General features: G+C 38.2%; 1 protein-coding gene across 1 annotated transcript; it reads right to left on the reverse strand.

Annotated features, from left to right (window-relative positions):
* Positions 1-384: 384 nt before the first annotated feature.
* LOC113119630 (E3 ubiquitin-protein ligase TRIM39-like) lies at positions 385-4,836 on the reverse strand. Its single transcript, XM_026289231.1, has 8 exons — positions 4,517-4,836; positions 3,559-3,634; positions 2,618-3,153; positions 2,429-2,518; positions 2,097-2,321; positions 1,863-2,001; positions 1,343-1,369; positions 385-1,222 (listed from the first exon to the last, which is right to left on the reverse strand). Exons 2-8 carry the CDS (start codon positions 3,623-3,625, stop codon positions 675-677), a joined length of 1,632 nt encoding a protein of 543 aa, XP_026145016.1. The 5' UTR covers positions 3,626-3,634; positions 4,517-4,836; the 3' UTR covers positions 385-674.
* Between the last annotated feature and the right edge of the window lie 21,554 nt (positions 4,837-26,390).

The raw sequence follows: 26,390 nt of genomic DNA on the forward strand, positions 1-26,390 counted from the left end.
CACCCTTTACTCTCTCTAGCCCCTATGGTCCATAATCGGCCGAATTATCATAAATGATTTGAGCGAGTTTAACAAGGGCCAAATTGTGATGAGTAGATGACTGGGTCAGAGACATCTCCAAAACTGCACAGCTCTTGTTGGGTGTTCCCAGGGTCATGGGCGGCTCATTGGTGCACTTGAAGAGGGAAGGCTCTGGCCTGTGAGGATCGATCCAACAGACAAGCTCCTGTAGCTCAAGTTGTTTAAGAAGTTAATGATGATTCTGATGGAAAGGTGTCAGAATACACATGTATGGGGCTGGCTGTGTGTGTGTGTGTGTGTGTGTGTGTGTGTGTGTGTCAGTAACAGAACATTTTGTAGCAGAGATGACTGAAACAACCTTGATACAACAGTTTAAAGGCTTTAATAGTTTGGTGCGTTTTGATGAAAGCATTTTACAGGCAGTTTCACTTTGTCAGGAGAAGATGTGAAAATGGTGTAGGAAAGTCATAAGTGTTGGGGGGAAAATAATGTATTAAACATTTAAGACAAGCATTACATTTTGACTGTAAAATATGTGATGAAAAAAACTTTCATCACTTGAGTAGCACCACATACATTATCAGATTTGAAATAATAATAAAAAAACATTATTTTGATTATAAAAATCACTGTGATCTTATTTCATGTATAAATTAATGTTCCTTCATGACAGCTGTGATGATCAGTGGCTCTGAGTTTTTACCTCCATCATTAAGGTATGGGCTAAAATATGGATAGAGTTTCCCAGTGAAAGACTGAGCAGTGAAAGAGTAGATATGAGATCTGGACTCTGCATCATAAAAGGAGACCAGACCCTCCTCATAATCCACAAACACACCGACCCGCTGCGGCTTCACTCTCAGAGACAGAGAGACAGGAGGACCAGCAAAGGCTTCATATTCATCTCCATTCCTCAGAGCCACAGTCCAGTATCCATCACTGGGTCTCAGTGTGATCTGTCCCTTCCTGTTAATGGATTCTCTGACCACTCCTAAATCCCATTCAGTCTTACCCTTCACCTGCACCTCAAAATAAAATCTCCCTGAGGAGAATCCCTCCTTTCCCAGGACACAGACACAGTAATCAAATCTCTCTGGTTTGTCTGGGAGTTTCTGCCAAATGCCTCCATCTCTCACTTGTTTTCCATCATCAGACAGAATGAGTTTAGGATGAGCTGTATCAGGATCCAGAGTCACATCCACTGAGAAAACAGAGAAGATGAATCACAGCTTAATGTAGATATTTTGTGATGATGATATTTGTAATATTGAATCCAGGTTTAATCAGATTGTGATGCAGTAATGAATCTAGCACACTGTACCTGCATACTGCTGCATCCACTTCAGCTCTGTAGAGACACAATAAAACATCAGCAAATCTTTGAGATAGTATATATATATATGTGTGGAATTAAAGACAAGCATTAAAACTAAACTAAAATAATTGGGTAACACTTTAGAATAAGGGTACATTAGTTCATGTTAGTTAACTACTTTAGTTAACATGATCTAAACAAGAACAATACAGCATTTATTAATCTTAGTTGATGTTCATTTCAACATTTACTAATGCATTATTCAAATCTAAAGTTGTGCTTGTTAACATTAGTTAATGCACTGTGATTTAGCATGAACTAACAATGAATAACTGTATTTGTGTCATTAACTGACCTTAACAAAGATTCATAAATACAGTAATAAATGTATTGTTCATTGTTTGTTCATGTAGTAACATTAACTAATGGATCATTACTCTAAAGTGTTACCAATAATTGTGTACAATTCTTGTGTATGTGTAAATCATGTTTTTATCAGGTCAATGTGCTGTATGTATAGATGTACTTGTTTGATCAAGTTTCTCATCTATAGTGTCCTTCAGTTGAGTCAGAGCTCTGGTCAGAGTCTCCAGATTCTCAGGAGTCTTCACACTGATCTCAGACCAGTTCCTGTTGTTACTGAGGCTGTTCAGAGAGGAGTAAATCTACAGCAGGAGAGAGGAGAAATCCTTCAGCACGAGGAGTGTTATAGACAGTGTCATATACTGCATTATCACTGATCAGAGAGATGTTCACTGACCTGTATGACATCTTCAGTTTGTGAAAGCTGCTGCAGTTGAATGTTTCTCATCTTTAGCTCAGTGATCTCCTGCTCCAGCTCTTCAATCAGCTCTAGCTCCTGTTTCTCTGCTGCTTTCTCCTTCTCCTCCATCATCTCCAGCAGATCAGTCTGATGTCTCTCAATGGACCGGATGAGATCAGTGAAGAGCTCGATACAAGCTGTTTTATCCTTCTGTGTGCTTCTCTGCTCAACCAGGACAGGCAACAGATTATTAGTGCTGTTGTCTGCATGCTGCACAGTTCATATTACTGACATTAATTATATCGTAGCAACCACTAACAAGCACTCACATGTCTGACTTCTGCTGAGTGTTTGATGTCTTCAATCTTCTTGATTCTGTCCTGGATCATCTGCTGTGTGTCTTGGATCATCAACTCGGTCTATAAACAGAACATTTAATTGATATAATGACATGAGTGTGAGTAAATAATGACCATTTGAATTCATAAGTGAACTTTTTTATTATGAATAGTCTTTACCTCTTCTAAAGACACAGTGTTGTGGTTCTTGTGATCTCCATCAGTACAGGACAGACAGACGATGGTCTGATCATCTCTACAGAACAGCTCCAGAGGTCTCTCGTGTTTCTGACATATATAGTCCTCCAGATTACTCACAGGATCCATCAGTTTGTGTTTCTTTAAACGTGTCACTCTCAAATGAGGCTCCAGGTGAGTTTCACAGTAAGAGCTCTGACACACCAGACACGACTTCAGCGCTTTCAGCTTTCTTTCCTCACAGAAGTCACACAAAACTTCAGTTGTTTTCTCAGGAGGTTTCTTTTTATAAGGATCAGCAATCTCTCGGAGTGTGGTATTAATCTTGAGATCAGGTCTTTGCTTGAATGTTTCTTTACAGTATGGACAGCTGTAGATCTGGCTGTTGTCCCAGTGTTTATTCAGACAGATCTTGCAGAAGTTGTGTCCACATGGAGTCGAGACTGGATCAGTGAAGACTTCCAGACATACAGAGCACTGAAGCTCCTTAGACAGTGAACCACTGGAGGATTGCATGACTAGAAAAAAAAGAGAAAATATATAGAGATAAATCACATGAATATTAATTTGGACACACTTTAAGTTTCTAATCATCTTAAAGTATTTTGTTTGAAAGGCATTTGTATAAATTATTGAAATAATGATGATTTATATTTTAAATGGAGACAGAGAGAGAAGGAAAATAATCAAGAAGAGTTTATAAAGAATCCCATAATGCACAAACTGAAGCTGGCTGAATGTAAAATACCATCTAGATACAAACTTTGAACAAATTTAAAAATGCAAGAGTACATCTGGTCATTGCAAAACAAACTTTACGTTTATCAGTAATACAAAGCACTAGAACTGTACATTCCTGAACTGTATTTCCAATATTACTGTATAAGAAGAGTAAGTCATTATTTTCTGGGTTATTGACATACATGGAGGTTCATTTATACTCTGCCTCCTGGTTTTTCTTGGTTCATTTGATGGTGAAGATTCTGCCATTGCTTTTCCCTTTAAAAAACAAACATTGTATTTCAGAATATAAAATAATGCTCAATGAACTGATAAAAAACACCCATTTGCTGTATATTTGAATGTATACGTGATCACTGTGGTTTAAATGAGATCTTATATCTTTTATAAGATACTTATAAAAGTTATTATAGGTTACTTATAGCTACTACTAAATATATTGTAGAAACTTTTATTTTTTGTAAAGGTGCTTTGCAATGATTTGTATTGTGGAAAGTGCTATACAAATAAACTTGAATTGAAGTGAACTTATTCTTAATATGATTATTATTTTACATTAGATATTTTCAGTCCTTTCATTCTTGTTAACAACTATTCACTCTTATTACTCTCTGAAAGAAAGTGACATTCAAGTTAAGTTTTTACATTAAATTGCTCAAATCTCATGTAAACATTAATAGCAAGGGAAACCATTAACACAGTAAGACTCATAAATCTGAACTATGACCTTCTGTTTACATCAAAGAAAGTACAAAGTACAAGAAATATATTTTACCACAAAAATATATCTCTTCATATTAGATGTATTATATGGTCAAGAGTCATTTTCATATTGTTTATTATAAACATGAATTTAAACTATAGTGTAGCAGGCTTGTGTTATTCTTTCTGCAGCTCATTTACTTCCTGTTTCTTTAATCTTAATAAATCTTAACGTCACATGCAGTGACAATAAAACCAAACTTTGCTGTAATACTAATCAAATGACAAACTTTAAATACAATTCTGGCACCATTTCAAAGCAGTAAACAACTACTGGAGTGTTTGACGTGAACTTATTCCAGTTTGAAACTAGCTAAACCAGAACACTTCCATTAAAAACCTCTTCAGGACGATCTCTCGTATATTTCTATCACTTACCTGTGAGTATAAGATGTGATCACGCGGATCTTAAAACAGCTCAATAAATATTCTGTTGTTTTGGTTGATAGTTGCAATTGTTGTTTAAGTTAGTTTCACTTTCTTTGAACTCCAGTGACGTCAGAGCTCTTACTGTACTTTATTTGACGGCAAATAAAAGAGCTTCAACACAGCCGTCGTCTGTATACACGTACAAACAATTAACTGCACTTGAAGCTTTCATAACATTAAAAATGAAACATCCAAAACCAAAAAACTTAATTTTGACAGGAACAGAAACGGAAACGAAACCAAATTGTATAGTTCCCCAGGCGTGGAGCTGGATGGGCCTGGGTCCGCCCACATTTACAGCTGACCCGCCCAATCAGAAATAAAAAAATAAAATAAAATACTACTCTGTAGTTAAACATGGATACTACTTTGTGTGGTGTATTTTATCTATAACATGTTATGTTAAAAACAGTAAAATTATAAGAGCCTGATAATTATTTTAAAATCTAAGTGTGTTGGTGACGTGTTTTCATTGGTCAATGCAACATCAACATAGTTGCCAAGTCCGCTTATAATACGCGACTTTGGTTTTTTTTTTTTTGTAAGTCGCGTTAAAACAGCACGGGTTGCATTTTTTTTTTTTGGGGCTTATTAAAGAATATATGGTTGCTTGTTAGGAAAATCTTACAAGCAACTTCGTTTTCTTTACATCTATGGTGTACATTGATACTGATACTTTGATTGACACTGTCTGCTTAAAGATATAGCCAAATCAGTGCAATCATATAAGTGCTGTGGCGTAACATTCGTCAAAACATTCAGCTGAATCCGCCCCTTATCCCCCACATTGGAGTAAAATCACGTTCAACGTGCAGGCGGCGCGCTCTATGATCTACAGAAATACACGTATTTCAATTTCTACAAACAATGCCTCCAACGAAGTGGAGAATTTTATTTTATTAAGCTAAATATATGTTACAGCTACCCTTAATACTCTTGTCTTTCCTTTCTTGTCTTTTTGTCCTTTTCCTTCTCTCCAATCCGATTCAGCCTCACAGGTGATCGGAGATGAGGAAAATGCGTTCTCTCCGCTTTGTTGCAGTTCCCTGAATTTTATTTATTTTTATCCTTTTTTTCCTAATCAGTTTATCCTTTTCTAATAAAGCAGTGGTTTCAGTTTAATATGTTGCAGGCTCATTTATTGTTATTAAATGATAATGCGGAAAATAAATTATCAAATAATATTGGGCTGGTTTTGGGCTTGTTTTTGAAGCTCCGGTTGCTTATTTGTCTCGCGAGAGTTGGCAACTGTGAACATCAATGTAGCACGCACTATTGCAATCTGGCGCGAATTCAGATCGATGTACATGGTTTCTTGATTTTTCTTTAGTGGCTATGGCCAAACAAGCTACTAAAATAATAAGTCTCTAAGCTCAAATAATGTTGCTTTTTTAGAAAGCTAAGCGTGTATGTGGGGGGTTGACCTCAGCCTCTTGTTCAGGGCCTAAATATTCGTTCAGTTAACATGTCATTACTTTAAATGTTCACTGAATAGAGTTTTATGTTGTGGTTGGTTTTTCATGTATTTATTTATTTATTTTTTAGAGCTACATGCTCTCTAATTGATCTTCCCTATGCACAATGTTGCCTTTTTGTGAATGATATGTTCAATGCTCGGTATGGCTATGGCTAGTCTATGTTATAATGGCTTATGTAGGCTATTTAGCCTTGTTTATTGCTTTTATATAATATAGACATAGCGTATTGCATTTAAGCCACAATAGCCTGTAATTGAGACAATAATTCAAGAATTTGATTAAAAGCAGAAAGACATAGGCCGCGGAAACATATAGGTCCTAAACTGGGTTCGTTTGTACACACTTCAATCCACATCCGTTCTTTGTTTGATTCTTATTTATTAAATCGAGGCAATTGTTAGATTAAACATTGATTAAAATGAAGATACAATTTATACAAAACAAAATTTACTTTAAATAATGTCTGACCATGTCATATTGCGCCTGTTAGTAATGCTGTTCAGTGTTCACTTTCATAACCAAAATAGATTAAATAAAATAGCAATAATATTATAATATTGAACATATATATGAACCTAAATACGTCTTCTTTAATGGCTACAGTACCTAACGTCAGTGCGTTTCCCGAAACCTTCTTATTTAGGCTACACTTTTTTTCTTTTTTTTTTTTTTTTTTTTGCTGAACTGCTGGAAAGTATTTACAAGAACAATATTTAATCCGGGCATCACCACAGCAAACAATAAAATGGGAACGAGAAGAAAGCATGTAAAAATTGAAATGGTATTATGGCAGCAATATGATACAATTTTGAAGTATGTATGCTACTTTTCATAATATTCCACATGTGCTAATACATGCAACTTCAACTGTTTCTGAAGTGATTATTTTATAAAGAACACCACTTTCTCACATAACACAGTGAAGCAGCTCGTGCATGAGAGAATCATTCTGGAGCTATCGATATCAACAGATTCAGCACCGTATTTTTCGGGGAACATGCCTAGAAATGGTATACCTTTTTAGTTAAGTTACTGTGATGACTGGGGCAGGGCCGAGAGCGGTGGGAACGGAGCAAGGCCGGTGGAGTGATTTGGAAATGAGCGACACCGGCTCCACTCCCCGGTCTCGAGTCCCACGGAGGAGATCAGAAGGATACAAAAGAGGAGCGACGACAGTGAAGGACGAGAGAGGACCAGGCCTGGACTTTATTTTGTGTGTTGTTTTTTTGTTTGTGCGCTGCAGTCATCCGTGAGGGGCTGTCGCTTTTTTGTGTTTATTATGTTATTAAAGTTTTTATTCATTTTATACATTGTTACAGTTATACCTTAGTCTTCGTAGCGCGCTATAGACACATTAGCGAGAAACGCAGCCCAAGACTCTGCTGCTCTAGTATAATTTCAGGGCTGCATTTCTCGATAACCGTTGTCTCTTAAAGTGGCCACAATGACTCCTAATGTATAACTTAACTAAAGGAATACCCTTTCTAGCTGTGTTCCCCGAACCATTCTTTAGGAAGCTGTTTAAGATATACCTACTCACATGCGACTCTACCAGGAGCTGTCCGTGGCGATGGTGCTGAATCTGTTGATATCGACGGCTCCAGAATCAATTATTCTCTCATGCACGGGCTGCTTCACTGCGTTATGTGAGAAAGTGGTGTTCTTTATAAAATAATCACTTCAGAAATTGTTGAAATTGCATGTATTAGGATGTTTTTATAGACTTGTTATTTTCATATACAAAAGTGCACATATAAGATAAGATAAGATTACATTAGAGCAACGTAGCGTTAAGAAGGTTTCAGGAAACCCAGCCCTGCTGGATTCGGGACAACTGTTACAAAATCGAAAATTTGAAATGGCCAATAACTGGTTGGTCTGTGTATATATTGGTCATTTGATTTTCTACTTAAAAAGAAATAAAAAGAAATGAGAAACGTTTTTTTTTTTATTTTCGATTTTTCGTTTTGTTTAAGAAAACAATATTTTTTTTTTTTTTGGGGGGGGGGGGGGGGGGGTGTAAAAAATGAGATGATGCTTTAATATTTGTTTGAATGTGTGGGCGGCGCTGAAACGTCCCTTTCATCCTTCTGTTCTGCACGGACAGGCGGCAACCTCGAGCTCAGTTCATCTTCAACAGGAGAGAAGCGGCAGACAGCAGAGCTTATTAATCCTGACGATTCTTTGCTAGTGGCGTTTACAAGATAAAATAATAATAATAATAATAATATAAATAAATAAAATACGGCTGCTGCATGTTCTTTAGGCTGTAATCAACAACATGGAATAAAATATGATATTACTAATTTTTAGCCTATACGCATTTTATTCCGTACACAGTTTCATGGGCAAAAACCCATCCCCACATGAACATATTTATTATAACAATTCTAATATAATTCTATAATAATTATTTATAATACATTTTTTCTTAAGTTTTCATCATAATTAATCTATTTAAAATATATTTAATTATATGCTATAGCCTACTTTGGAATTATTAACTGAATTCATGAATTCTGTGGTTGACATACAGATAATGAGTTCAGACGGAAACACCTCTGCTTGGTTTCATAATGAAATAGGTCTAAACATAATTATTATATATTTCTTTCTATTTAAATCGCTTATGTTAAAAGTATATAGACATGGCTCGTCTGATGCATGAGCCTGCACTCTTAGAAAAAATGGTTCAATGGGGTTTTCTATTTAGAAAAATAGGGTTCTTTACTCAACTCCAAAGAACCTTTTATGCTAAAAAGGTTCTATAATGACAAGAAAGAACCCTTTTGGCACAAAGGTTCTTTAGACTATTATTCATTCATTACATTATTCTGCAACATTTTGTATTTGTAATTAAATTATTGTTAGTAGTAACTTTTAAGTAGTATCACATTTTAATCATGCTGATTTTTGGAGAAAAACTGAAATGGCACTCTTCGTGTGATATTGATTAACTACATAAAATGAAATAAATATATACATTTTCTAACCCCCATATCTTGAATTTTGTGATCATTCACATGCATTCATAAATGTATTTGAATACACCGAATAATGCAGTGAAAGAACGCACTCAAAATGCACACGCGCCAAGTATGACTTCATCATGTAACTTTACATTAGCCTAGATGTGTGCACTTTTTAGGCAACATTTGTTTAGTTTTTGAATATACTTGATACTGTTAAAAGGCACATCATTAAAACAAACATGAAAACATCAAGAGAGGGCTGCTCAGTTTCTCACAAAAAACATTTGCACAATTTAAATGAAAGACGTGGAGGCAAATAATCACTGATGCATTTTTTTTAGCAACCGACCTTTAGATCTAGCATTCTGCATGCTTTAAATCAGATACAGAAATGATGTAGCTTGAACGAATAGAATATTTATTTAAATTAAAAGAGAAAGGGAGAAAGTGAGAAACTGCATGTGTGAATAATGTGAATAATGTTTGTGTAGTATCTCTTCAAATCAAAAACAGTTACATTGTTGCTTTTTAGTTTTTCAGTATGCTATCCAAGCTATTTTATTAATGAATATTGCATTGATCATGAAGTTTCTGTGGTCATTATTGTTTGTGAGTTGCGTGATGGGAACTTCGGATTGTGAATCATTTGAGTCAGTTCGGGAGTTCGGAGCGGGATCCTGAATCATTTTAGTCAGTTTGGGAGTTCGGAGCGGGGTCGCGAATCATTTGAGTCAGTTCGGGAGTTCGAAGCGGATTTGCGAATCATTTGAGTCAGTTCGGGAGTTCGTAGGGTTCGCAAATCATTTGAGTCAGTTTTGGGATCGCGAATCATTTGAGTCAGTTCGGGAGTTCGTAGCGGGTTCGCGAATTATTTGACTAAGTTTGGGGATCACGAATCATTTGAGTCAGTTTGGGGATCGCGAATCATTTGAGTGAGTTCGGGAGTTCGGAGCGGCTTCGCGAACCATTTGAGTCATTTCGGGACTTCAAAGCGGGGTCGTAGGGTTCGCAAATCAATTGAGTCAGTTTTGGGATCGCGAATCATTTGAGTCAGTTTGGGAGTTCGTAGTGGGTTCGCGAATTATTTGACTAAGTTTGGGGATCGCGAATCATTTGAGTCAGTTCGGGAGTTCGTAGCGGGTTCGCGAATCATTTGAGTCAGTTTGCGGATCATGAATCATTTGAGTCAGTTCTGGAGTACGTAGCGGGTTCGCGAATCATTTGAGTCAGTTTGCGGATCACGAATCATTTGAGTCAGTTCTGGAGTTCGGAGCGGGTTTGCGAATAATTTAAGTCCTTTTTCACACTAAAAAATGTTGGGTTAAAAATATATAGCACCTTCCCATCTGTGGGTTATTTCAACCCAACCCATTGGGTTAAAATCCTGTTGGGTTAAAAGTTACCCAACAGTTGAGTTAATTATTTATATTAATTAACATCAGTATTTTTATTAAAAATTACTTTGTACAACCATATTTTTAAACTACTTTGTTGTAAATTACAGATTTAATTTTAATATGCAAATAACACATTTACAAATATATTTTAAAATATTTTATTTAAATGTACAAGAATGTAAAAATACAACTGACATTTTCAAGATGTACAAATGTGTCAATTCATATTCATATCAAAACACACAAATGTGCAAGGTGTGTGTACACTTCTCACTGCTGTGTGTGTGCACTTGGATGGGTTAAATGCAGAGCACCAATTCCGAATATGGGTTACCATACTTGGCAAATATTACGACTTTCAAATAAAATGAAGATAACATATAATAATAAAACAAAAAATAATCATAAAATCAAGTAATAATAATAAAAAATATTCAAGCTGCTGATGATCAATAAAATTATTTTTTTCATAATTTTGGAAGTCATAGGTCTAAGTCAAATTTAAAACTTATGTATTATTAATTTAAATAGGTTACTTACCTTGAAATGTTTCAATTAACAGGCAGAAATTCTATTGTTGCAATTTTTCCTTCACAAAAAATTCCATTGTCTAAAACATAAGTATAAACACATTTAGTACAACACATTTAAAAAACATATCAATCAATCTAGCTTCATAAGAGAAATTGCTGTAATTATAGGGTATTCTAAAAGATGCATAACAATATTCAATATGAATAAACCATAAAAACACTTTTACTGTACAATTAATTAGTGCTGGTGCACTAAGACGAATATGGCTTCTGTTTTAAGCTCCCCTCTTAAAGGTTAGTTAATTTAAATGTAAATTTGGGGCACTGGTATATATTTCCGCTGAAAGAGCGGATTGGCTCACGACTGCGCGCTTTTCTTTCGTCTGGGTTTTGAACTTTTATAACAGAAAATTGCAGGTTAATTCAAACGATTCTCGCAGAGTCTGCTGTCTGTCGTATGACTGATGTGTGTGAGGCTGTGAGCCCAGCTCGCTCGAGCAACTTCTTTCACTGGTCTGATCCGATAAATGGTCCGTGCAGCTTTTCTAGCTTAATTCTAAAGATTTCGTCAAACTTTCACATTTCACCATACATTTTTATTAACTTTAAGTAATACTTGTCTAAAAAGTTTTGCATCTAATCTTTTAATGATCTGAATGATCTGATTCTCTGGGGGAAACAAACGGACTTAAGGGAATTAAAACTTTTTTAATGTATAAAAAAATAATAATTAACGTATCAGACACATTACTTAATGTTATAACAGTTATATACATAATACAATTATATTAACAGTTACTTACCCTTCATAATCATGCAGGCTGCCACTGATGTCTGAGTCTCTGACTGGACCGTTAAAATTTGACTGGAGTGAAGCGGGAAACATATTTAACCCAACAGTTGGGTTATAACTAAAAATAACCCAACGACAAAAAAAAATTACCCAACAAATTTATAGATAACCCAACACATTAGGCGTTTCTCAGTGTCAAGGATACTTTACTTCCTTCAGAAGCTAGGCGAGACTCCTCTTTAGCATTCGGAGAACACGTAAATGGAACAGGCTAGCAAGTGCACATAATGGCGTCATTACGTTATTGAAAAGGTCCATTTGAATAACGCTATGAATTGTATCGTTTAAATTAACTAGTAATTAATAAAAGAAATGCAGATGACGCAACCAAGCTAACAATTGTTAAATGACAGGTCCGGTTCAGTTAACCATTTGTATTTGTATAATTTACAATATCAATATGGTAGTAATTTGTACTGACATTTAAACGTTAAACTTTACTTATATTTACTACAGTTATAACAAATGTTTGGTAACGTAAATAAAAACCTTTAAAGGTGCCATCTGTCATGTCTGGCAAAAAAAATCAAGTCATACTCCACATTCCATACCAGATGGGGCAGTATGCCTCAATAAAGTGAATTGGTCTACTCTAGAGTAACAAACGAGAAGCGGCATAGTCTCTATGCTCCGCCCCTACCTTCACAACAACACTACAGCCATAGCCGAAGCCTAAAAGAGGACGTTTTGCCTCCAGAGGAACGTTGGGTGATGTCAAGTGATATTGAAACATGACATCTTCAAGCTACTCCCCTTCACCTTTACCAGTCAATATGTTCCTATTCGTTTTGTTCATATTACATTTTGAGTTGTATATACACATTATTTGAATTAAATTAATTTGACAGACAGCATTCTGTCAACATCATTGGTAAACATCAGACAGCTGATCAAAGCTAGCGCCAACCAACGTAACCAGAGCTGCCAACTCTCAAGCATTCACCGTGAGACACACGCAATTGACTCTTTTCACACGCTTTCACGCCACACATCAATTTTCTCATGCACAGAAAAACCACGAAGCAAAGAGGACACGGAGACCAACAGACTAGACAGAGCAGGTTACTTATGAAATAAAACAATGGGTAAGTTATAGCTAGCTAATTATCAAACGCAGCTACGGTTAGCCATCGCTAACATTAGCACGTTTATCGAACAGCCTTCGATACATTTCTATGTTATAACTTCCCGAAAACAAATACACAAACATATAAAACAAACTTCTAGCGAAATACTAACAGCATCTTACTTACCAATCCAAAAGAAATGTTGCAAGTTCGGAGTGGAACCTCATTTCTTTCAGGTCCATCAGTTGTCTCCAGCGATTGAAAGCAGTGCCGATGTTTACTCTGGTTCTGCTCCTTTTCTTATCGGATTTGATTTGTGTTTCCGAGCGCGGTTGTTTCCCTGTAGCAGGTGACGGACGCTCTCTTCCCTGAACTGAAATGAAGTAGTGGGCTGTACTTTCCACACGATTGACATCAGGTTCAAGTACACGCCCACAAGCCGTGCGAGTTATTCGTGTATTGTAGGTTGGCTGGTGGTTATGTTGCCCGCATACCGCCTCCCATGGCCGAAACTGGTATTACGACACCTGTCGGGCCGGGGCTAGTAATGCTAATGCTAATTAAGGTTGATATCTCTGCAGCACTATAACTTGACATTTTTTTAATGACATCATCGCCCTCATTTCTTCTCATTCTTTTGATGCGTGTAGGTCATGTTTTGGATATTTTTACCTCAGTTTTTGCATATGGCACCTTTAACGCTCCGACTCCGCTAACGTTCGACATTTTTTAATTTTTTAACAAGATAGCAAAGCTGAGCGCATAGGATTGTGGGTGATTTGAGAACACGAAGGATACACATATGCATCCTTTCCTGTGTATGGGATATTTTTCGAATGAAGGACTCAGCCCTTGGTTGAAATTCCGAGGATCCTCGACATTGGAACAGTCCTTCGACGGATGTCGATGACGTAGCATCCTCGAAATTCTGGCTTCCGAGGATCCTTCCTTGACATTGAGAAACACCTATTGACCAAATATGTGTAACCCAATGGTTAGGTTAAAAAAAAAACCCTAAGTTTTTTACTGTGGGGGATCGCGAATCATTTGAGTCAGTGTGGGAGTTCGGAGCGGGATCGCGAATCATTTGAGTCAGTTCGGGAGTTCGGAGCGGGTTCGTGAATCATTTGAGTCAGTTTGGGGTTTGCGAATCATAGCTGTATATGGATAGGCATTTTTAACTAATTTAGTAGCTAGTTCTAATTACGTTTTCCACGCTTGTTTAGGAGTAATATGTGAACTTGTATTTTTTGTTTTAATGATGTGCCTTTTAACAGTATCAAGTATATTCAAAAATGAAACAAATCGTGCCTAAAAAGTGCACGCATCTAGGCTAATTTAAAGTTACATGATGAAGTCATACTAGTGCGTGTGGTGCGTGTGCATTTTGAGTGCGTTCTTTCACTGCATTATTTATGAATGCATGTGAATGATCACAAAATTCAAGATATGGGGATTAGAAAATGTATATATTTATATCATTTTATGTAGTTAATCAATATCACACGAAGAGTGCCATTTCAGTTTTTCTCCAAAAATCAGCATGATTAAAATGTGATATGTTTGTAGGGAAGTTTGAACTATTGGCTGATCAGGAGATTGTGCTCGCCCCAGGGTGTCAGTAAAAACACGGCACAGGATTCAGAACATTCTGACTTTACTGTAGTAAACGTGAGTGTGTGTGTGTGTGGTCTGAAATAAACAAATAAATAACATATTACAATAATATAATGACAGCATATATACATGATATTCACATCTAATACAATTCCTAGTTAACTGCAATACTTAAATTGCCCTCTAGATGCATGTATAACATTATGTATAACTGTAATTTGCAAATTCTCTGTGTCTGTTATAAAGTGATGAGTAATCATCGTATATGAACGGGATTACGGAGAATATGATAAATCAACATCTAAACACTTATTAACTGAATTATGATGCACCAAACAATGATACATAAGGAATGAAGTAAATAAATAACTTTATATCCATAATCTGTTATATTTAACTACTTCAGCGTGAGTTCAGAACTCTGAGGAGGCAAACATCTCGCTAATTTCTTTCAAATAAAGCCATAACAGGGCGGGATAACTATATTAAGTATCACATAAAAGTATATAGACTTACATCTTTGCATAAACGCACACAAAGTAGGCAAACTCCAAAGATTAATATCGGAACTCAGGAACAGGCGTTCATTCTCTTCACTCCGCTCGCTGACAAGAGAGGTCGGGAAGTTTCTAGCTCGCCACCTATCGTCCTTTTCCAACGTCATCCATAAAGTGGACTCTGATTGGTTAGACCTCTTTAACACTGCCGCCCCCAAATATGCAGGGCATATTTGTTTCTCAATCTAAGTTAAGAGTCTTTGAGTTTGACGTTGGTGTCATTTTCCTCAGTAATCTCTGGTAGGTTAATTAGACGGGTGACAGGCCGTGTATATAGTCGACCCTTAACTTGGACCTCTACAGACCTTACTTGTCCATCTGCTCCAGGGAATGTCCTGACCACTCTCCCGATTAACCAGAGGGCCCGTGGTAGTTGAGGATCAACCAACATTACGACAGCTCCAACTGTAAGGTTTTTTGTCTCTGCATGACATTTGTGTCGCATCTGGAGGTTAGGCAAGTAGTGTCTCACAAAGCTTGACCAGAAATGATCAGTGAGGACTTGGCTTTGTCTCCATCGGCGTCGTCCAATGAGTTCGTTAGCAGGGTATGTCACTTGAGATAGAGAGCTATCTGGCCGCCCCATGAGCAGGAGATTTGGGGTAACTGGGTCCAAATCAGCTACGTTGGCGGAGACATATCCTAGGAGCTTACTATTGAGAATTCCCTCTATCTCAATAAGCACAGTTTGAAGCACTTCTTCTGTCACTGTTTGTGCACCTACTACTGTACGGAGGGCATTTTTGAGGGATCGAATCTCTCTTTCCCAGATGCCACCGAAGTGGGGAGCACTAGGAGGGTTAAAGAGGAATGTGATTTTCTGTTTGGCAAGATGTTGTTGAAGCTCTTGACTACAGTTTGTTAAGGCCTCTCTTAGCTCTCTCTCTCCACCCTGGAAATTAGTGCCCTGGTCAGATAGCAGTTCAGAAGGGGTGCCTCGGCGTGCAATAAATCTTCTCAGACCATAAGAAAGGAATCTGTGTCTATAGATGTGAGCAGCTCAATGTGTACACATCGAGTCGTGAGACACTTGAAGATTATGCCCCATCTTTTTTCACAGCGTCTGCCTATCTTGATTTGGAAGGGCCCAAAACAATCCATACCTGTGCTGTAAAAGGGAGGTTTGTGGAGTCTCAGACGTGCTGGAGGTAAATCAGCCATTTTAGGGACCTCAGGTTTTGCCTTCCACTTACGACATTCTATACAGTTGTGTTGGGATTTTCGAACTGCCTCATGACCTCAGAGTATCCACACATTTCTCCTCAATTCAGCAAATACCCGTTCCGGTCCTGGGTGACACAACTTACTGTCATAGTCTTGTATGAGTAGTTTGGTTGCCCAACCTGGTCTCACAGAATTCCGTGAAATGTCCATAGGCCCTTAACTCAAAATCCGTGAAGCCATCACGGAATTGCCCCAAATTCCGTGACGCAGCCACGGATATTTCTCCAACGCAAGTCAATGACACTGACCTTCCGTGGTCCACACATGGTAAATGTATTTGTAACAGGGAAAACAGAATAAGAGTCTAGTGTATTTACCCAACAAAGGTTAAATAAGGCCTGGGTTCGACTCTAGGAGGATTTAAATTAAAAGTTTGAGACAAATGTAAATTTAAGCAATTAACAGCCGGCAATTTTATTGCAGAGACTAAAAACTTTGAGTGAACAATTCTTCACAATGTGCATGAAATCACAATTTTCTGGTTTCCACTCAAGAATGTGAAGTCAAGGAATAAAATAAAATAAAATAAAACCAAACAAAAAGTCTCAATAGTCCTTCTGGATCCCTTGTGTGTATGTGTGTGTAAAAGTTTCAAATGTCCATTGTGTATAAAGGCCTCTTTGTGTTTTCTACCCGGGTAGTGTGTATGTGCTTAGCTCGCAGTTCGGATCCGTGTTGAATCAAGATGATTATTTTGAATCGTAGATCAGGGTCTGGCTCGCCAGGGTCAGGGTCAGTCACATTAAACATTTCTAAATGTCAACAATTTCTACACCGACATTCACTATCAGCTGCACAAAATGTCTGTGAGTACAAATGTTAATCTAACATGTGAACACAAAAGTGCACATAAGCATGCTTAAACACATAAAAGTGCTTAAATATACAAAATATCTTGTACAACACCTTTTTTTCCATTTGGTGCATTTACATACTTACAGATGCAATCATTTAACCAAAACAGTTAAACTAACGTTGTACACAAATTAATTAACTCTATGCCAATTTGACCTTTTAAACATACAAAAATAATTCCTAAAACGTCATATATAACTCTGATTGGTTTTAAGGACATATAAAGTGAAAGATGAATGTCAATTTGAATGTCAAAGTAATGCATACATAAGCAAAACTCACCAGAGTTATCGTAAAAGACAAACCAGTAATCAAAAGCATTGACTGGTGTGTTTTTTTCCCTCAGTTACAGGATGAATTAGCAACCTAAACGATTAATAACATCCTTTATAAAAGAATATACACATAAAAACGAAGAAACATATTGAAATTAAAGCTGCAAGCAGCGATGAACGGGCCCTCGCACCCGGGCTCACCGCAATCGTGTGGCTTTAGTAAAAAGGTGAAGGTGAGAAATATGCATTTCAAATCGTTAACATAAGTGGAATATGTCAAAGTCATTTATATGTGCCAATTTTCCTGTTGCCAATAGGTGGCGCTATCATTATAATGGAATATTGGTCTTCAGATGTGTTCAGGCTAGGAGTCTTATCGAACATGTGAAGTTTGGGGAATATCGAACATTTCAAGCCTGAGTTACAACAACTTCTCTTGCTGTGGCGAGACATCAAATTTTGTCATGGCGCCATGGACACGCCCTTTAACAAAATCTAAAGATCTCCACAATTTAACATTGCAAAGACCTTTAGATTAGACTGACCAAAATAAAATGTTGATGTAATAAAATTTCTTGGAGTAGTTCTTTGCAGTGTAAAACATGACACTTCCTGTTGCCAGCAGGTGGCGCTATGACTATGACTGAATATGGGGATGTAGATCTGTTAAGGGCAGAAGTCTTATCTAACATGTGAAGTTTGAGGCAGATTGGACATTGTATGTCTGAGTTACAGCAACTGCCTTTTTCATGGCGAAACATCGAAATTTGTCAGGCCGCCATGGACACGCCCTTTAACGAAACCTCAAGATCTTCGCAATTTAACATCGCAAAGGGCTTAAGATTACACTGACCAAGTTTGGTGCTGATCTGAATAAATCTCTAGGAGGAGTTTGTTAAAGTACAACCCCTGAAAATGGCAAAAACAACACCAATTTTGCAGGGATAATTCAAAATAACCGACTTCCTGTTGGGATTCGGATTTCGTACCAAGAGACTTTTTTGTAGCTATTGGTGTGTTACATATGTGTACCGATTTTCGTACATGTACGTGACATGTAGCTCGAGGCGCACTCCATTGAAAGTGTATAGGTGGCGCTATCGAGCCGTTTTGCCACACCCAGTGGAATTTTGGCCTCCAGATGTGGGCAGGTCAGTACTCTTATCAAACATGTGAAGTTTGGGCAAGATCTGATATTTTATGCCTGAGTTACAACAACTTTTACTCCCATGGCGAGACATCGAACTTTGTCACGGCGCCATGGACACGCCCTTTAACGAAAACTCAAGATCTTCACAATTTAACATTGCACAGGCCTTTAGATTAGACTGACCACAAAAAAGACATTGATGTCAAAAAATTTCAAGGAGTGGTCTGTCGCAGCGTAAAATATGTCACTTCCTGTTGCCAATAGGTGGCGCTATGACTATAACTGAATATGGGCATGTCAGTCTGTTCAGGTTCGGAGTCTCATCAAACATGTGAAGTTTGGGGCAGATTGGACATTGTATGTCTGAGTTATAGCAACTTCATTTTTCATGGCGAATCATCGAAATTCGCCAGGCCGCCACGGACACGCCCTTCAACGAAAACTCAAGATCTTCGCAATTTAACGTCGCAAAGGCCTTTAGATTAGGCATACCAAATTTGGTGTTGATTTGAAGAAATCTCTAGGAGGAGTTCGTTAAAATACAACACATGGAAATGACCAAAATTACACAAAATTTGCTCATAATATTAAAAATAACTGACTTCCTGTTGGGTTTAGAATTTTGCTCCAAGAGTCTTTTTTGTAGGTTTTGGTGTGTTACATATGTGTGCCAATTTTCGTGCATGTACGTGAAACATAGCTCGAAGGCTGTTGATTTTCTTAGTATAGGTGGCGCTGTCGAGCCATTTTGCCACACCCTCTTCTGAATCCTATATCAGACGAAAATTTTCACCAGGTTTGACGCGTGTGCAAAGTTTCATGACTTTTTGAGCATGTTAAAGCCCTCAAAAATGCGATTCATTCGGGAGAAGAAGAAGAAGAAGAATAATAATTAAAGCTGCAAGCAGCGATGAACGGGCCCTCGCACCCGGGCTCACCGCAATCGTGTGGCTTTAGTAAAAAGGTGAAGGTGAGAAATATGCATTTCAAATCGTTAATATAAGTGGAATATGTCAAAGTCACTTATATGTGCCAATTTTCCTGTTGCCAATAGGTGGCGCTATCATTATAATGGAATATTGGCCTTCAGATGTGTTCAGGCTAGGAGTCTTATCGAACATGTGAAGTTTGGGGAAAATCGAACATTCCAAGCCTGAGTTACAACAACTTCTCTTGCTGTGGCGAGACATCAAATTTTGTCATGGCGCCATGGACACGCCCTTTAACAAAATGTAAAGATCTCCACAATTTAACATTGCAAAGACCTTTAGATTAGACTGAGCAAAATAAAATGTTGATGTCATAAAATTTCTTGGAGTAGTTCTTTGCAGTGTAAAACACGACACTTCCTGTTGCCAGCAGGTGGCGCTATGACTATGACTGAATATGGGCATGTAGATCTGTTAAGGGCAGAAGTCTTATCTAACATGTGAAGTTTGAGGCAGATTGGACATTGTATGTCTGAGTTACAGCAACTTCCTTTTTCATGGCGAAACATCGAAATTTGTCAGGCCGCCATGGACACGCCCTTTAACGAAACCTCAAGATCTTCGCAATTTAACATCGCAAAGGGCTTAAGATTACACTGACCAAGTTTGGTGTTGATCTGAATAAATCTCTAGGAGGAGTTCGTTAAAGTACAACCCCTGAAAATGGCAAAAACAACACCAATTTTGCAGGGAAAATTCAAAATAATCGACTTCCTGTTGGGATTTGGATTTCGTACCAAGAGACTTTTTTTGTAGATATTGGTGAGTTACATGTGTGTACCAATTTTTGTACATGTACGTGAAACATAGCTCGAGGCACACTCTGTTGAAAGTGTATAGGTGGCGCTATCGAGCCATTCTGCTACACCCGGTGGAATATTGGCCTGGAGATCTGTTCAGGTCAGGACTCTTATCACACATGTGAAGTTTGGGGAAGATCGGATATTTTATGCCTGAGTTATAACATCTTTTATTCACATAGCGAGACATCGAACTTCGTCACGGCGCCATGGACACGCCTTTTAACGAAAACTCAAGATCTTCATAATTTAACATTACACAGGCCTTTAGATTAGACTGACCACAAAAAAGACATTGATGTCATAAAATTTCTAGGAGTAGTTCTTTGCAGCATAAAATATGACACTTCCTGTTGCCAATAGGTGGCGCTATGACTATAACTGAATATGGTCATGTCAAACTGTTCAGGTCAGGAGTCTCATCAAACATGTGAAGTTTGGGGCAGATTGGTCATTGTATGTCTGAGTTATAGCAACTTCCTGTTTCATGGCGAATCATCGAAATTCGCCAGGCCGCCACACACAGGCCCTTCAACGAAAACTCAAAAGCTTCGCAATTTAACATCGCAAAGGCCTTTAGATTAGGCATACCAAATTTGGTGTTGATCTGAATGAATCTCTAGGAGGAGTTCGTTAAAATACAACGCATGGAAATGACAAAAATGAAACAAAATTTGCTCATATTATTAAAAATAACCGACTTCCTGTTGGGATTCGGATTTTGTACCAGGAGACTTTTTTGTAGCTATTGGTGTGTTACATATGTGTACCGATTTTCATACATGTACGTGAAACATAGCTCGAGGCGCACACCGCTGAAAGTGTATAGGTGGCGCTGTCGAGCCATTTTGCCACACCCACTTCTGAAACCCATATCAGATGTAAATTTTCGCCGGTTCTGAGGTGTGTGCAAAGTTTCATGACTTTTTGAGTATGTTTAGGCCCTCAAAAATGCGATTCATTTTGGAGAAGAAGAATAATAATAATAATAATAATAATAAACGGAGCAATTCCAATAGGGTCCTCACACCATCGGTGCTCGGGCCCTAATTAAAGCTGCAAGCAGCGATGAACGGGCCCTCGCACCCGGGCTCACCGGCAGCGAGTGGCTTTAGTAAATAGGTGAGCGGTGAGAAATATGCATTTAAACTCATAAATATAAGTGGAATATATCAAAATTATTCCATATATGTGCCAATCTTCCTGTTGCCAGCAGGTGGCGCTATCATTATAATGGAATATTGGCCTTCAGTTGTGTTCAGGGCAGGACTCTTATCGAACATGTGAAGTTTGGGGAAGATCGAACATTTTATGTCTGAGTTACAACAACTTCCTTTACTGTGGCGAGACAACAAATTTTGTCGTGGCGCCATGGACACGCCCTTTAAAAAAAAAACAAGATCTCCATAATTTAGCATTGCACAGGCCTTTAGATTAGACTGACCACAAAAAAAACATTAATGTCATACTATTTCTAGGAGTAGTTTGTCGCAGCGTAAAACATGTCACTTCCTGTTGCCAATAGGTGGCGGTATGACTATAACTGAATATGGGCATGTAGATCTGTTCAGGTCAAGAGTCTCATCCAACATGTGAAGTTTGGGGCAGATTGGACATTGTATGTCTGAGTTACAGCAACTTCCTTTTTCATGGCGAAACATCGAAATTTGTCAGGCCGCCATGGACACGCCCTTTAACCAAACCTCAAGTCCTTCGCAATTTAACATCGCAACTGGCTTTAGATTACACTGACCAAGTTTGGTGTTGATCTGAATAAATCTCTAGGAGGAGTTCGTTAAAGTACAACCCCTGAAAATGGCAAAAACAACACCAATTTTGCAGGGAAAATTCAAAATAACCGACTTCCTGTTGGGATTCGGATTTCGTACCAAGAGACTTTTTTGTAGATAATGGTGAGTTACATGTGTGTACCAATTTTTGTACATGAACGTGAAACATAGCTCGAGGCGCACTCTGTTGAAAGTGTATAGGTGGCGCTATCGAGCCATTCTGCCACACCCGGTGGAATATTGGCCTTCAGATGTGTTCAGGTCAGGACTCTTATCACACATGTGAAGTTTGGGGAAGATCGGACATTTTATGCCTGAGTTATAACATCTGTTATCCCCATGGCGAGACATCGAACTTCGTCACGGCGCCATGGACACGCCTTTTAACGAAAACTCAAGATCTTCACAACTTAACATCCCACAGGCCTTTAGATTAGACTGACCACTAAAAAGACATTGATGTCATAAAATTTCTATGAGTAGTTTGTCGCAGTGTAAAATATGTCACTTCCTGTTGCCAATAGGTGGCGCTATGCCTATAACTGAATATGGGCATGTCAATCTGTTCAGGTTGGGAGTCTCATCAAACATGTGAAGTTTGGGGCAGATTGGACATTGTATGTCTGAGTTATAGCAACTTCATTTTTCATGGCGAATCATCGAAATTCGCCAGGCCGCCACGGACACGAACTTGAACGAAAACTCAAGATCTTCGCAATTTAACATCGCAAAGGCCTTTAGATTAGGCATACCAAATTTGGTGTTGATCTGAATTAATCTCTAGGAGGAGTTCGTTAAAATACAACACATGGAAATGACAAAAATGACAAAAAATTTGCTCATAAAATAAAAAATAACTGACTTCCTGTTGGGTTTAGAATTTTGCTCCAAGAGTCTTTTTTGTAGGTATTGGTGTGTTACATGCGTGTACCGATTTTCATACATGTCCGTGAAACATAGCTCGAGGCGCACACCGCTGAACGTGTATAGGTGGCGCTATCGAGCCATTTTGCCACGCCCACTTCTGAAACCCATATCAGACGTAAATTTTCGGCAGGTCGGAGGTGTGTGCAAATTTTCCTGACTTTTTGAGTATGTTTAGGCCTTCAAAAAGGCGATTCAGTTGGCACCGTAATAATAATAATAATAATAATAATAATAATAATAATAAACGAAGCAGATACAATAGGGTCCTCACACCTTCGGTGCTCGGGCCCTAATAATAATAATTAAAGCTGCAAGCAGCGATGAACGGGCCCTCGCACCCGGGCTCACCAGCAACGAGTGGCTTTAGTTAATAGATGAACGGTGAGAAATATGCGTTTAAACTAATAAATATAAGTAGAATATATCAATGTTTATTCCATATATGTGCCAATCTTCCTGTTGCCAGCAGGTGGCGCTATCATTATAATGGAATATTGGCCTTCAGATGTGTTCAGGGCAGGACTTTTATCGAACATGTGAGATTTGGGGAGGATTGGACATTTTATGCCTGAGTTACAACAACATCCTATTTCATGGCGAAACAACGAAATTTGTCAGGCCGCCATGGACACGCCCTTTAACGAAACCTCAAGATCTTCGCAATTTAAGATCGCAAAAGGCTTTAGATTACACTGACCAAGTTTGGTGTTGATCTGAATAAATATCTAGGAGGAGTTTGTTAAAGTACAACCCTTGAAAATGGCCAAAACAACACTAATTTTGCAGAGAAAATTCAAAATAACTGACTTCCTGTTGGGATTCAGATTTCGTACCAAGAGACTTTTTCGTAGATATTGGTGTGTTACATGTGTGTACCGATTTTTGTACATTTACGTGAAACATAGCTCGAGGCGCACTCAGTTTAAAGTGTATACGCACTCCGTTGAAAGTGTATAGGTGGCGCTATCGAGCCATTTTGCCACACTCAATGGAATATTGGCCTTCAGATCTGTTCAGGCCAGGACCCTTATCACACAAGTGAAGTTTGGGCAAGATCGGACATTTCATGCCTGAGTTATAACATCTTTTATTCCCATGGCGAGACATCGAACTTCATCACGGCGCCATGGACACACCTTTTAACAAAAACTCAAGATCTTCACAACTAAACATCACACAGGTCTTTAGTTTAGACTGACCACAAAAAAGACATTGATGTCAAAAAATTTCTAGGAGTAGTTTGTCGCAGTGTAAAATATGTAACTTCCTGTTGCCAATAGGTGGCGCTATAACTATAACTGAATATTGGCATGTAGATCTGTTCAGGTCAAGAGTCTTATCCAACATGTGAAGTTTGGGGCAGATTGGACATTGTATGTCTGAGTTACAGCAACTTCCTTTTTCATGGCGAAACATCGAAATTTGTCAGGCCGCCATGGACCCGCCCTTTAACGAAACCTCAAGTCCTTCGCAATTTATTATCGCAAGTGGCTTTGGATTACACTGACCAAGTTTGGTGTTGATCTGAATAAATCTCTAGGAGGAGTTCGTTAAAGTACAACCCCTGAAAATGGCAAAAACAACACCAATTTTGAAGGGAAAATTTAAAATAACCGACTTCCTGTTGGGATCCGGATTTCGTACCAAGAGACTTTTTTGTAGGTATTGGAGTGTTACATATGTGTACCAATTTTTGTACATGTACGTGAAACATAGCTCGAGGCGCACTCCGTTGAATGTGTATAGGTGGCGCTATTTAGCCATTCTGCCACACCCAGTGGAATATTGGCCTGCAGATCTGTTCAGGCCAGGACTCTTATCACACATGTGAAGTTTGGGGAAGATCGGACATTTTATGCCTGAGTTATAACATCTTTTATTCCCATGGCGAGACATCGAACTTCGTCACGGCGCCATGAACAAGCCTTTTAACGAAAACTCAAGATCTTCACAACTGAACATCACACAGGCCTTTAGATTAGAGTGACCACAAAAAAGACATTGATGTCATAAAATTTCTAGGAGTAGTTCGTCGCAGCGTAAAATATGTCACTTCCTGTTGCCAATAGGTGGCGCTATGACTATAACTGAATATGGGCATGTCAATCTGTTCAGGTTCGGAGTCTCATCAAACATGTGAAGTTTGGGGCAGATTGGACATTGTATGTGTGAGTTATAGCAACTTCATTTTTCATGGCGAATCATCAAAATTCGCCAGGCCGCCACGGACACGCCCTTCAACGAAAACTCAAGATCTTCGCAATTTAACATCGCAAAGGCCTTTAGATTAGGCATACCAAATTTGGTGTTGATTTGAAGAAATCTCTAGGAGGAGTTCGTTAAAATACAACACATGGAAATGACCAAAATTACACAAAATATGCTCATAATATTAAAAATAACCGACTTCCTGTTGGGTTTAGAATTTCGCTCCAAGAGTCTTTTTTGTAGGTATTGGTGTGTTACATATGTGTGCCAATTTTCATGCATGTACGTGAAACATAGCTGGAAGGCTGTTGATTTTCTTGGTATAGGTGGCGCTGTCGAGCCATTTTGCCACACCCTCTTCTGAATCCTATATTAGACGAAAATTTTCACCAGGTTTGACGCGTGTGCAAAGTTTCATGACTTTTTGAGCATGTTAAAGCCCTCAAAAATGCGATTCATTCGGGAGAAGAAGAAGAAGAATAATAATAATAATAATAATTAAAGCTGCAAGCAGCGATGAACGGGCCCTCGCACCCGGGCTCACAGTCAGCGAGTGGCTTTAGTAGATATGTGAACGGTGAGAAATATGCGTTTAAACTCATAAATATATGTAGAATATATCAATGTTTATTCCAAATATCTGCCAATCTTTGTGTTGCCAGCAGGTGGCGCTATCATTATAATGGAATATTGGCCTTCAGATGTGTTCAGGACAGGACTCTTATCGAACATTTGAAGTTTGGGGAAGATTGAACATTTTATGCCTGAGTTACAACAACTTCTCTTGCTATGGCGAGACATCAAATTTTGTCATGGCGTTATGGAGACGCCCTTTAACAAGAACTCAAGATCTCCACAATTTAACGTTGAACAGGCCTTTAGATTAGACTGACCACAAAAAATACATTAATGTCAAAAGATTTCTAGGAGTAGTTTGTCGCAGCGTAAAACATGTCACTTCCTGTTGCCAGCAGGTGGCGCTATGACTATAACTGAATATGGGCATGTAGATCTATTAAGGGCAAAAGTCTTATCTAACATGTGAAGTTTGGGGCAGATTGGACATTGTATGTCTGAGTTACAGCAACTTCCTTTTTCATGGCGAAACATCGAATTTTGTCAGGCCGCCAT

The sequence above is a fragment of the Carassius auratus genome, chromosome 19 (genome assembly GCF_003368295.1).
Source record: "Carassius auratus strain Wakin chromosome 19, ASM336829v1, whole genome shotgun sequence".
Lineage (NCBI taxonomy): Eukaryota > Metazoa > Chordata > Actinopteri > Cypriniformes > Cyprinidae > Carassius > Carassius auratus.